Source organism: Peromyscus leucopus, chromosome 5 (genome assembly GCF_004664715.2).
Source record: "Peromyscus leucopus breed LL Stock chromosome 5, UCI_PerLeu_2.1, whole genome shotgun sequence".
Taxonomy (NCBI): Eukaryota; Metazoa; Chordata; class Mammalia; order Rodentia; family Cricetidae; genus Peromyscus; species Peromyscus leucopus.
The window spans coordinates 48,467,084-48,480,676 of NC_051067.1; the positions used below are offsets into that span (position 1 = coordinate 48,467,084).

Consider the following 13,593-nt stretch of genomic DNA (forward strand, 5'->3'; position numbering starts at 1 on the left):
CTGCTGCCTTAGCTACACCTGCATATATAGGCAACTTGGTTTAAGAGCTCAGAAGTTACCAACTCCCAACACTACCACTATAAAATAGGCAGTGTGGCGCAGGGTCGGGAATAAACTGAGTCAACTTTACCTGAGAGGAGAGAACCTCTGAGCAGCTGCAGCTGAGAGGAAGGACAGGGTATATGGGTGGATCAGATTGCTCTTGTCTCACCTAACCCTTAGTGCTCCTCTGCTCTGGGGACAAGAGCGCAGCCGCACTACAGCCTGCAGTTAGGTGTTCTGGGAAAACACTGCAGCTAGGTCTAAAAGCAGACGTTAATCAGCGCAGACCAGCGAGACTGCAACCATTTGACCATTTGCATTTAGAGTTCAGCGGCGCTGCAGAAGCTGGCCAGCTCGTGGTCACAATTTTATTTTTAAAGGCGGGTGACCGCGTGGGTGTACGGGAGAAGGAACTTGTAAAGTGATTTGGTTTTTAAATAAAAGAGTGAAGTGCAAAAACCAGGCATCAGCAGAAAAACGCGAGGTCAAGCGCGCAGACACGCCCCCAAGCCACACCCCCAACGAAACACCAACCGCAGACTCCCACAACTGGAGCGCGCAAGCTTTTAGTGGAATCAGGAGCGCATAGTTTGCATGTGAGAGAGGGGATGCGCAGGTCAGGGGCACAGATCTCCTCCGTCACTAGACCGCGCGAGAAGTAAAAGAGATGCACTGATCAGGGGTGCGTGCTATAAGGGGGCGCACAGTGCAGGGGCACGCGGATGCTCCCCAGCGCCATCGATGGGATCTTGGGGGAACACATGGATCCCAGACGTGGATGTTCCGAGTCCCATCCCCAGCACCAGCCGCGGGATAATGGGGAGCGCACGGGTTGGGGGGCACAGATGTTTCTCCAGCCCCAGCCTTGGGATCCCGAGAGGCGTGTGGACGCCGGTTAGGAGGCGCTGTGAGCCGGCGTGAGGATCATCCCTTGTCTTGGCCGTGGGTGAGCACAGTCACAAGGGTACTTGGCACGCACGCGAGCACCGATCCGGCTTTAGCTCTAAGGGCCCTGTCCCCGGGGCGCGCGCACCAGGGGCGCGCAGGGCCGGGATGGGCGGGCCGGGTGCGGGCGCGCGCTCCTGGGGGCGCGGCGCTGCCAATCGCAGACAAAGGCCGCCCAGCAGATCATGTGGTGCGGAGGGAGGAAGTGCGGCTTGTTTTCCCGGCTGGGCTCTGGAGCGGCGGGTGCGGCGCGATGCGCGGGTACCCGGCAGCGGACGGCTGCGAGCCCCGATGAAGCCCGAGCGGCCCCAGCCCGATGGAGCCGCCTCCGTGGGAGCCGGTGCGCAACGACTCGCTGCCGCCCACGCTGAGCCCGGCCGTGCCGCCCTATGTGAAGCTCGGCCTCACCGCGGTCTACACCGCCTTCTACGCGCTCCTCTTCGTGTTCATCTACGCGCAGCTCTGGCTGGTGCTGCGCTACCGCCACAAGCGGCTCAGCTACCAGAGCGTCTTCCTCTTCCTCTGCCTCTTCTGGGCCTCGCTGCGTACTGTGCTCTTCTCCTTTTACTTCCGAGACTTCGTGGCGGCCAACTCGTTCAGCCCTTTCGTCTTCTGGCTGCTCTACTGCTTCCCCGTGTGCCTGCAGTTCTTCACCCTCACGCTCATGAACTTATACTTCACGCAGGTGAGTCCCGAGAGACGCTCACCTGCCGGGGTCGTCCTCCATCCTCCGGCCAGGGACAGGTCTCCTCAGCCGCAGGTGGAGAGGGTTGGGGGCGAGGCGCGGGTCCTGGGGCCATCCTATCCTCGGACTGTAATCGCAGGTGACCCCACTCTGTTCCCGAAAGTAGGGAGGACCCACCGGGTACCCGGAGTCTTCTGTGCACATCGTATTCGGTGCTGATGCAAGGGGTGCCTGAACTCGTTTGCCCTGTCTCCCTTGCTCATCTTAAGACACCTACCCCGTAGCCTGGAAGGCCATCTGCGTGTTGGCCCCACTTTGGGGCCAGACACGGCCTGTTGGGAGTAGTGGTGGGACGGGCTTGGTTTTGATGAGATGTTTTGAACCTTTGGGATTAGGAGCCCTACTGTACTGTGAATTAGTAACTCATTCCACAGGATTGCTTCACCAGGGCTGTCTGGTGGCACACCCAGCTAGCGCCCCAGCTGCAGGAGGTTTTTTAAGGCGTGCTGTCTGAGCTCATCGGAGAAGCCCCAAGAAATAAGCCATAAAATTGAACCTGGGCTCTTTTTACAGGCTCACCAGCTTCATTTTATGAGACCTGTAGTTAATAAGCTAAAGGACTGCAGGAGGGCTCCTGTGGCTGTGTCTTTACGTAATGAGAGTACAGTGATTGCAGGAGGCTTTACAAATACCAAGTCCAGCATTTCACAAAGGCGTAATGACACCGCGGCGTTATCCTTGCCTTCTCCAGTTCCCATTAGCTTTCCGGGCACTAAAATGTCCATTTTTACTAGTACTCTGCCCAGGGGGCAAGCTCTAACTGTGTCACCCGATGGGGGTGATTTAAGTGTCTCCTTGGCCGGGGCGCCGTGCAAGCAACCATTTGAACAGTACCTCTGTTTTTCCAAAGAAAATGTTTTGATGAAAAAAAAAAACTGTTCTTGTTGGGGTGCAGGTGAGTGGTGCTGTGAGCAATGGGTCTGACCGCCGAGGGGCAGAATTGCCCTTGCATGGTAGAAACTGCCCACTGAAAATTCGGAAGAAATATTTTTGACTAACAAATGCCAGCTATGTTGGTGCACACCAGACATCCTAGTACTTGATGAGTGGAGGCAGGAGGATCAGGGGTTCTAGGCCAGCCTCAGCTGCATGGCAAGTTTGGGGCCACCCTGAGGTGTATGAGACTCTGTAGGGAGTCTAAAGGAAACTAAAGAAGAGAGGAGGAAAGAGACCAGACATGTTAGGTGTGGTGGTTCATACCTGTAATCTCAGCACTTGGGTAGCTAAGCCAGGAAGATTGCTATGAGTTCTGGGGTAGCCTGAGCTACAGCATGAGACCCTGCACCCCTCCTCCAATCAGATGTAATATGTATGTGTATATATGTATATATTATATTTACATATATATATATATTGGGTCTCTGCTCTGAGCCTTCTTAGTGGTCCTCTTGGTCAGTGTATTTTCCAGTCCAGGGGTAATGGGCGTGGCTTGTCTGAGCTGAGCGCTGCTTTTAAACTTGAAAACCAATCCAGGCCATCAGCTTCATGACACACGGGTTTTGTAACTGGGTAAAGATGGGGTGGTTCCTGCAAGCTGCAAATGTGAGGTAAGGTGGTGTCACCTGGAAAACCATGTCTCAGATGGAGAGCTTAGCTCTGGTCCCTTTTTGAGCATGCTGCCCTGGCTCTCTGTCGGTCACATGCCAAGCCTGCTCTTAGAGCCGGCTTAGGGGCTGGCCGGCACATTTTCTGCACCATCTGCTGGTTGTTGAGTAAATGCTGAGCAAGGGGAACAGTGACCAGGCAGACAGAGCCACTGGTCAGGAGGCCCCAAGTCACTGTCCTTGTTTCCTTTATGTCCCCCTGGGGGGAGGACACAGTGGCAAGGGGCGTTTTGTCTGAGGACTCAGGGTAGCTGGCAGAAGAAGGCCGCACCATGGTGAGGGCATTCCTAGCTTCCTCATAAGAATTCTAGTCCTTCTGGAGAGTTAGGAAGCTGGCTCCTGGTCTCCAGTCTGCTGTGCCATCGCTTGTTCTATGACATGGGGGTCCCAGTCACTAGAAGTGCCCGACATGTGGCTCTCCAAGGATCACTCTGCCTGAGCTCATCTCAGACCATGTAAATCCAAGTGTGGAGGAAGGTGGTGACTACCAATTAAGAAGTGTAGCAAGCTGGGCCTGGTGGTATGTGTCTGTGGTCTCAGCACTTCGGGTGTAGAGACAGGAGGATTGCTGAAAGTTCAGGACCAGCCTAGACTACAGAGTTCGACTTATCTCAGTGCCCCCTAAAAATATTCAAATCCAGCTGCAGTGATAAGGTGTGTACATGCCCACTTGTCAGTCATGATTTAAGGGACCGGAAAGAGTGAGGACTTCAGGAGACTGCACGATGCAATCCCTACATCCCCAGGGATGGGGGTCCTGAGGCAAGAGACTGGGTAGAAGAAAGCCAGAAGGGCCAGGGGTTGGGAGTGATCAAGAAAGGAGCCTGGGAAGCAGAGGAAGCTGCCGTCTGTTGTCGCATCCTTAGGCCTGACACACTCTTGTCACTTAGCCTTTCTTATAACCCATGAACTGTTCCTCCTCCCAAGACTCAGAACCAGGAGGCATTACCAGAGTCAGCAGCCAGTGTGGAATGACCCCACCCCTGGAATGCCCCACGGTATTTTTGTTGTACACAAAGAGCGGTTTGGAGAAGGGTGTGTCCTCCCTCTCTCAGCCTGTTGCCCCCCTCCGAGGGCCAGTCAGGGGAGCAGCACCTTGTTTGGTAGCTCAACCTGTCTGCCCTGGTGCTTGCTGCTCTTGCTCGGCCTGTGCGGGTGACTGCTGTCTGCGGGGTGGGCGCCAGCTTTAGTCTGGCCTGCTTTCTGATTCTTTTGCATGAAGCCCTAACGGTAGTAGGATCCCCTGTACTGGTTAGCCACACAGACGTTGGGCAGGGCGCCTACTAGTATCTTCTGGATCCCCCATCTGGGCGCTTTTCCCTTGACGGGAGTGCCTCCCCCAGTCCCCTTGCGCATGCGCAGACAACAGACAGGAGCAGGACCCCAGCAGGGCTCACCCTGCCAGAACTCTCTTAGCAATCCACTTGACTCTGATACTTGTACCCATTGGGCCTCCATGTTCTCAGGTCAGCGGGTGCCCGTTGAGGCTCTTCAGGGACCTGGAAGAAGGGGCCCTAGTGCCAGTGGGCTCATGAGACTCCATCTCGGCCTCCCTCACCTTCTGATGTAACCAGAAAGATAGAGAGGCAGCCAGTGGCTGGCTTTGTCTGCTAATCAGAAGAAAGCTATCTGCAGTGTGAGTGTGTGTGCTGTCCCTAAATATTTGAGCTCTCTTTGATATACCCATTGCTCCCAGTGATGAGGCCTCACACCAACTCCAGGGGACAGTTGAGTTACACACAGCCTGCAGGGGAGGGCCAGACATACACGGAGGCCTTGGACCTGGAGTCTGCTAAGTACCACGTCACATTACTCTCTTCGATGTTAGGGCAGGATAAGGCTTTGAGACTGAGGCCTGTGAAAGTACCTGTGTGTGTGTGTGGGGGGGCATTGTATTGTCCTCTCAATGGGTTATAGGACAGATGGTCCAAAGCAAAAAGTCTCAACTTCTGCATAGGGCAGGTCTATCTCCAGAGCAGAAGCTGAGGGTCATGAGGTGGTTGGGGCTCTGAAATCCTGGTTGCTGTGTGTCCCAGACACCTTCCTAGGAATTTCCAGTCCAGGACTCCAATTTTGGAGGCTCCTGAGGTTGGTTGGATGAAGCGGGCACAGGCTTTTCTTGGACCCTGTGTGGTTTGAGAAGAGAAATGGAGGGGTGGGCTCTCTGTTGGGGAGAGGTGGTGTGGTAAGTGGACATTGTCTTGGGAAGTAGGAGACATCAGAAATCCAAGACTGTGGATTATGCCACCACACCACCAGGAAAACAGGGTAGTGGATTCTGGACTAAGTGTGTTCTTATTATGACTTCTAGCAGCTGGTTCAGTTCAAAATGATCTATCAAATATCTGTTGTATGTCAGGCCTCTGGGAATTGGGAGGGGGAAGCCTCCAGGCCTCTTGGTGATTGTGAAGTGGTCTAAAGCTTGGGAAACAGAGGAGACAGATCTTGCTGACTCCCGGGTATCTCATGTCAGAGCTGGGACTATGCCTAGCCTGGCCTGTGCACCACCCAGATCCCAGGTGCCTCGCTGGTCAACACTCCAGGCTCTGGTGAGCCAGAGCTGTGTGCATTTCTGGGTGTGCATTTATCATCCCCATGTGTGACTACAGGTGCAAGGTTTTTACACCTGTGTGCCTGCTTACCTGTCAGTGTCTGTGTGCATCTGTGAGAAGCTGTTTATGCACGTATGCTTGTGTGTCTCTGTGTACAAAGCCCTGCATGTACCTGTGTATCTGTGTGCCTGGATGTGAACCCTATATACGTCAGCATGCTTATGTGCATCTTTGAGTACATGCTTGCTGTGAATGCTCATGTGTGTCTCTGAATATCAGTTTATGTACACCTGTGTGCACCTCTGCATGTTTGCATGTGCCAGTGTTTGGATACCTGTGTGTGAGTGAGAGAGAGAGAGAGAGAGAATGTCTGTCTGTGTTTGTTTGTGTGTATGCTCATGGAAAGCCTGCACTCACTGTTATTGCTTCTGTACCCAGTACCTCCTGGGTAGAACCTCCTATCTGAGCAAGACAGGCTCCTCTGCTGTCCCTCAGCGCTGTTTTTTTTGTTTTGTTTTGTTTTTTGTTTTTTCGAGACAGGGTTTCTCGGTGTAGCTTTGCGCCTTTTCCTGGAACTCGCTTTGGAGACCAGGCTGGCCTCGAACTCACAGAGATCCGCCTGGCTGTGCCTCCCGAATGCTGGGATTAAAGGCGTGTGCCACCACCGCCCGGCTCCCTCAGCGCTGTTTTTGTTTTTTGTTTGTTTGTTTTGAGACAGGATCTCACGAGGTTGCCAAGGTTGGCCTTGAACTTGCAACATAGCCTAGGCAGACCTTGAACTCTTGACTCAGGCTCGTGAGTAGCTGGGATGGCAAGCTTGGGTTACCAGATGTGACTTGAGCATCGTTACTCTCTGCATGCTCGTTCTTCCTTTCCTCCAAACTTCCTTTGCATGCCTGGTGCTCTGGGGACAGGCAGACTCCTCTGTGTCAGTGGTTCTGGTCCTCTGACCTTGGCTCCCAGCACAGGCTTGGCTGAGGAGACCACAGAACAGTAGTCACCTTAGGAGCTCCCAATGCCGGTCCCTTACATCTCAGTCCCTGCCTTGTCACGGTCACACAAACAGACATCAGGACAGGGCCCTGTCCTAAGTCGGTGTCATCACCTGGGTGAGTTCAGTGACCCATACCGGGTGCATCTGCCAGCATTCACTGTCTCGGGCTCACCTCCTGGGCCTATCTCTGTCCCTCGTCTGTTAGATGTTCCTCCTGCTAGCTGCAGCTCTGAGGCCCGCATGGGAGTGAGTTGAAGCGGGGCAGGGAGCAGGAGAAGGGCTGAGCAGGCAGCACTGGCCCAGGCGGCCCTCTGCAGCACCTGCCCGTGCCGCCCACTGCAGCACCTGCCCATGCCGCCCACTGCAGCACCTGCCCATGCCGCCCACTGCAGCACCTGCCCGTGCCGCCCACTGCAGCACCTGCCCATGCCGCCCACTGCAGCACTGCCCCATGCCGCCCACTGCAGCACCTGCCCGTGCCGCCCACTGCAGCACCTGCCCATGCCGCCCACTGCAGCACCTGCCCATGCTGCCCACTGCAGCACCTGCCCATGCCGCCCACTGCAGCACCTGCCCATGCCGCCCACTGCAGCACCGGCCTGCCAGGGCGTTTGGGGAAGATCCAATCTTGTGTCCACTTCCTTCAGCCCTTCCTGGTCACTTTGAATTTCCTTGTGAGGAGGAAGCCACACCCAGATTGGAAGTCCTGCCAGCCTTGAGCTTCAGGTGGCCATGGCTCCTAAGACAGAAAAATAGCCGCACAACAGCTCAAGCAGCGCCTACGGGGGCTGCAGAGGCTCAGAGCTTCCGGTTCATTCTTCAGCTGAGGTCTTTACCTGTGAGGCGTGAGGGAATCCTAGTAGTTTCTTCACCACGCTGCCTATTCCTCAGGCTTCACGTGGAAGATGGTGAGAAAGGCAGGCATGCCAGGTGCTGGCCAGGACGTCAGGCCTGTGAGCCACATGTGGTCTCTGTCACATATCCCTTTCCCCCCTTTCTTCTATTTTTAAATAACCCTTCACAAAGGTAAAACCATCCCTAGCGCACAGATTGTAAAAACAGCCTTCAGGACGGACTCGGTCTGTGGACTGTAGTTGGCCAGCCCTGGGGTCAGGACAAACCTGTTTGTTCTCCTAGCTCTCAGCCCACCTTTAGTCTGTGGGGTTTGCTGAAGCAAGTCCTGCAGGCAAGTCACAGGCAAGCCTTGGCTTTGCTCATGAGAGGATCACTCATTCAGTGCCAGAGTTCTTACTCTCTCTTAGTATAGCCCCAGGAGGGATTGACTGCGCTTCCAACAGACAGATAGATCCCTGGGGGCAAATCACAACCAACCTGTGGCTTCCGTGGAGCCCAGCGGTCACCCCTTCCTCTTCATGGCAGCGGCCTCAGGCAGCCAACACCACCCTTTCTATCTGGACGTTGCATATCAAAGGAATCATACAGCGTGCGAGCCTCTGTGTCTAGCTTCTCTCACTTAGTCTATTATGTATTTGTTGTTCATTTCACGGCGCTGGGAATCGAACTTGTGGCCTCCCATATGCCACGTAGGCACTCCCTTTAAGCTATATTCTCGGTTCTCTTTTTACTTTTTGTTTGGGGGCCGGGTCTCACTAAGTTGCCTGGGCTGTCTTGAACTCGCGCTGTAGTGCAGGCAGGCTGACTTGTCTCATCTTCCCAAGTAGCTAGGGTGACAGGCCTGGACCACTAGGCAGAGCTGCCTTTCTACTCGGAACCAGCCGTTCTTAGTGCCTTTCCTTGTTTCTGACGCGATGTGGACTGGTCCCTTCCCTCCTGGTTGCTGTCCTTTAAAGTCCTACCCAGTAGCTGGGCCTGCTGGCACAGGCCTGTCAACCCTGCTGCACAAGAGACTGAGGCGGGAGGATCAACATGTTAAGGCCTGCCTGGGCTACAGAATGAGTTCAAGGCTAGCCCGGGCAGCTTGGGAAGTCATTGTCTTCAAATAAAAACGTAAAGAGGAGGTTGGGGAAACAGCTCAGTGGAAGGGCACTCGCTTAGTATGCTCAAGGCCCCAACTTCATCCCCAGTGTGAAAGGAAAAAAAAAAAAAGCCCCAGCCTGGCTGCTTCCCCTTCAGGAGTTCCCATAGCTATTCATTCTTTGTAGAACACGAGGAACACCATCCAACACCACATGACCCACAAGGTCATGGGTTCCTGGGAAAGTCTGTAAACCTCCACATTTGCCTTAATTTGAAGTAGAAAATCACTCTGTGTGTGTGTGTGTTGGGGGGGGGACGATGGACCTGGGCGGTTTTGGTGCTAACTTATTTTGTAGCTTTCGCATAATTTGCTTTCCAGGAAGGAATATCCTGTGGTAAGATGTGTGTTGCTGCTGCGGCATGCTGGCCAAGTGACCCTCCTTTGTGAAGCCTTTGACTAGCTAGTTCCTACTGTTAGGAGGCGACACCCTCCCTGTCGCCTGGTTAATCTCCTTTGGATCCTTGTGGCCGTTGAGCAGCCCTGGTTACCGAACTGAAGCTGTGATCGTGGCTCACAATGAGCCTGGGGTCACAGGGCCCTGCCAGCTACAGCCCTGTCACTCCTGGGACTGAGGAGAGATCTGTGAGGAGGCCGTCCTCGGTTGTTCATCTGTATGCCAGTCAGCTTGGGACGGGCAGTACCAGGAGGGCAGGGCGGTGTGTAGCTCAGACTGAAGCGGTCCTGGAGGCTGCTAGGTCACCCCTGCCTCTTCATTGGCAGGTAGAAGTAGGGCCAATGAGCATGGCTCCTTAGAAGGAAGCTGCAGTGATACCCGTGGGCAGCTAAGGACAGGGGTACAGACATCTCTGGGACAGCACCCAGATGAACATCTGTGCCACCCCAGTTATATGACAGATGCTGAGCCTGGGACTGAGCAGACTCTCTGGATCCAGCTCTCAGCAGACAAAAACAGGGAGAAGCTGGGGTACCAATGAGCAGCATTTGGTGTGACTTGGGTTCAACTTGAGGAACTTCCCATAGGAGGATGGCCTTGAACTCACTGTGTAGCCCATACTGGCCTCAAACTCATAGTTTTCCCACCTCAGACTCCCTAAGACTGGAATTACAGACATGTATCACCACATCTAGCTCCTGACTGCCCTCCTTAAGTGATAAGGGATGATTTTGTCCTGTGGGACCATGCATACAATGTAGCCATGGACGCAGGGATAGGTGTGGGGCTGCAGACCCTCCCTGGTCCCAAAGTCGTAGCTCTCATCCGGAAGGAAAGACTAGTAAAGAATGCAGAAACACGTTCTCACTTTGCTGTCTTTGCCCTGGTGACCTCAGCTGCAGATCCCCTAGAGCGGCTCCGAATTCTCTGGGGAGTCCTGCAGGAAGGGCGACACTCTGAATCTGATTTCAGGGACGCTGGCCGTCTGCCATCCTGCTGGGTGAAGTGGGAAGCTCAAGGCCTGTAGACATACACCCTAAAGCAATGGGATGATGGCTGGTGCTGGGAGACAGGGCAGGAAAGAGGAAGACCAGGGCTTCCGGGTTTATGTAACTTCCCTAGACTATCAGGAAGTGGGCAATGCAGCAGGGCCGTGAGTAGATGCTCATGTGCCATTGAGTCCCTCACCTGTCTGACTATGAGAGTTCCTTTTATGGTCAAGAAAGCATCCAGGCTAGTCTTTCGGCATTTAGAATCGTGCTTTGAAGACATGTCTGATGACACACAATCCTAGTAACCATCTGGGCAAGCACAGGCCTACGTAGTACCTATCAAGAGGCAGGCGTTTGACCAATCATCCCTTTACACATTTTACTCACCTAGGCCTCGGAAATGCACCAGGCAGGTGCTGTTATCCTTCTTATTTTATGGCTACTTGAGGAGTAGTGAGGTCAGGTACCTACCCCAGGTGCTGGTAATTGGTAAAGCTATCGAGATTCAAGCCTGGATTCAGCTCGAGACTCCCCACTCTTCCCCTAGATGTTCCTCTGCTTAGATGAATGTGTACGGGTGGCCTGTGAAGACACGGTCAATGTGGTACTAGGTGAAAATGCAGGACCCAGAGAGCCGTGTGTTCTGAGTGTCATCGTCATGGGTGGACACGGCAGCTGTAGAAGACTGTGGGAGGTATGGATACATTCATAAGAAATACAGACCTGTGTGTGACAGTCCCATAGTTTGTTTCTGCATATATACATATACACAGTGAAAGTACAAGCCTGCCGGGCAGTGGTAGCACACGCCTTTAATCCCAGCACTCGGGAGGCAGAGCCAGGCAGATCTCTGTGAGTTCGAGGCCAGCCTGGTCTGCAGAGCGAGATCCAGGACAGGCACCAAAACTACACGGAGAAACCCTGTCTCAAGCCTGACTGGGTCGAAAACGCCAGCCCCAGGGAAGGAATCACCCTGGCAGGAACAGAATCAAGGCTTAGCTGGCAATTGTGCCAGTTTTGTTTATTAAACACAAAGCCGAGCTGGAGAGACGGCTCACTCAGTCAACGAGGTGCTTGCTGCCCAGACATGAGGACTTGACTTCTGATCTTCAGCGTCCATTGGAAAAAAAAAGCCAGGCACACACAGTGACAACACAGTGACACAAGCCTGTAATCCCAGCACTGGGGAGACAGAGACAGGAAGATCTCTGGAGTTCCCTGGGTAACCAGCCTAGTTTAATTGGAAATTGCCAAATTTAGTGAGAGACACTGTCTCAGAAAATAAGTTGGACACTGATTTAGAAAGACTTGTGATATTGACCTCTGGGGCATGCGTGCACGCGCACACACACACATACACACCTCTTTCTCTCATACTTGGAACAGACATACAAAGTGTTACTATTGGAAGTGAGTGGTAGGTATGTGGATTGCTCTGTGTATGTATATGGAATATTTGGAATAAAATGTTTAAGTGGCTGGGGATATAGCTTAGGGGTAGCACTCTTGTGTAGCTTATGTGAGAACCAAGAAAAAAGATGTGTGGACGTTAGATGCTGTGGTGCAGGCCTGTCATCCCAGCTACTCTGGAGGCTGGGCAGGAGGGTCTGGAGTTCATAGCCTGTTTGCTCTTCAGAGTAAGTTCAGCGCCAACCTAAGCACCTTACTAGTCTATCTCAAAATAAATAGGGAAAAGAGTGTAAGGGATATGGTAATTCCATGGTAAAAATGCAAGCCTGTCTATTACCATTCCCAGACCAGTTCACATACATACATCTACAAACGTCTAGCTGCACATGTCTAGCTTCTCAGTTACTTCCAGGGGCTTCCCAGGACTTCAGGCCACAGGCAAGACCATGGCCTGCAGAGGGTGTGGGGATTATGCTGCATCTCCTAAGCCTGTCTTTTTCTATGGAATGGAACAACATTTCATGATGTTGGGTACAGAACTGGGGACTCTTAAGAAGGTTATGTTTTGGAAGGATTTTGAAAGGTTTCCATAGGAGAATTCTTTTTGGTGGTAGTGGGTGATTTGGAAACAGGGTCTCAATATACAGTCCCAGGCTAGGCTCAGACTTGAAGTGATCCTCCTGCTTCAGCCTTCCAAATGCTGGGATTACAGGTGTGGACCCACATTCCTGAAAACAGTGGAGGAATTCCACATCAAGTGTAACTTAGGAAGCATGATGGATCCCTTCGTTGGCCCAGCTGTGTCTCTGGGGACAGCAGGCTTGCAGAGGGACACTGTCACACATAGAAAGGTGGGTAGTGTGGGCTGTTTCTACCAGGACCAACTATCATGACGTTAGTGAAAGTGAATGTCAGTGCCAACTTGAAATAGTGGTTGAAAACACAGGTCATCAGGAGTTCAAAGGGTGTGAGCCGGTCTGTGACATCAACAGCCTGTGATTTATTAGGGGAGAGAGACAGAGGTCAGCCACTTCTCAAAAGAACTGCGTCACTCATCGGGCCCTGTCATCTAGAAGGGTGTGGTGAAGGGCCTGGGGTTCCCCAGGGGTTTTAAGGTTACCTGGACGGTAGTGAAGAAGCCAGTTCAGGAAACCATGCAGGGTCCCACCATGCAGGACCACTGCATTCCCATCATCCGTCAGCTGGAGCCTCTGAAGGCTGAAACTCAGATGCGCAGCCATCACCATAGAGAACAAGTCACTGAGTGCCATCTGAGACCTGTGTGAACCCCTGCCTGCTTCTGCTAGGACAGACCAGACCCTGAGGAGACTTCATTCCTTTTTTCTGCTCCTTTGGAGATTGAACCCAAGTCCTTTTGGATGCGAGGCAAGCATGCTATCACTAAGCTGTGCACACAGCCCCTTTTTTATTTCCATTTTCAGACAGGTCCTCACCCAGTTGACCAGGCTGGCTCTGGACTCACCTCTGTAGCCCAGGCAGACCTTGAACTTTGATCTTCTCTCAACCTCCTAAGTGACCAGCTCCTGGTAGAACTTAAAGAAGTAGAGGAACTGGGTATGTTTGTGTTGGCCTGTAAGCTCAGTGCCTGAAAGACAGAGGCAGGAGGATTGAACCTTTCAGGCTAGCCTGTGCAAACTGACACACCCTCCCCACAATGATGACAAAAGGTTGATGAGGTGAAGCTAAAACTCAAAGGAATTTGTTGGCCCCTTTGTTTGTCTTGGAAAAGGCCCGAGGTGACAGGCCTATGGAGTCTCTGAAGAGACTGGTCTCCTCCTCCTCCTCCTCCTCATCCTCCTCCTCCTCCTTCTCCTCTTCCTCCTCCTCCTCTTACTCCTCTCCCTCCTCCTCCTCAGACAACTCCTGCTGCCTCTCTCTCCCCACTGTGGGGGACT

The 13,593-nt window shown here is 53.1% G+C and overlaps 1 protein-coding gene across 1 annotated transcript in view; it reads left to right on the top strand.

Moving 5' to 3' along the window:
• The first annotated feature begins 1,177 nt into the window (after positions 1-1,177).
• The window catches only part of Gpr137b (G protein-coupled receptor 137B), a 33,625-nt gene continuing 21,209 nt past the window's right edge, over positions 1,178-13,593 (top strand). The window contains exon 1 of the mRNA XM_028859772.2: positions 1,178-1,672. Within this exon, the coding sequence (XP_028715605.1) occupies positions 1,304-1,672 (369 nt within the window). The 5' untranslated portion in view covers positions 1,178-1,303. The remainder of the gene's footprint in view (positions 1,673-13,593) is intronic.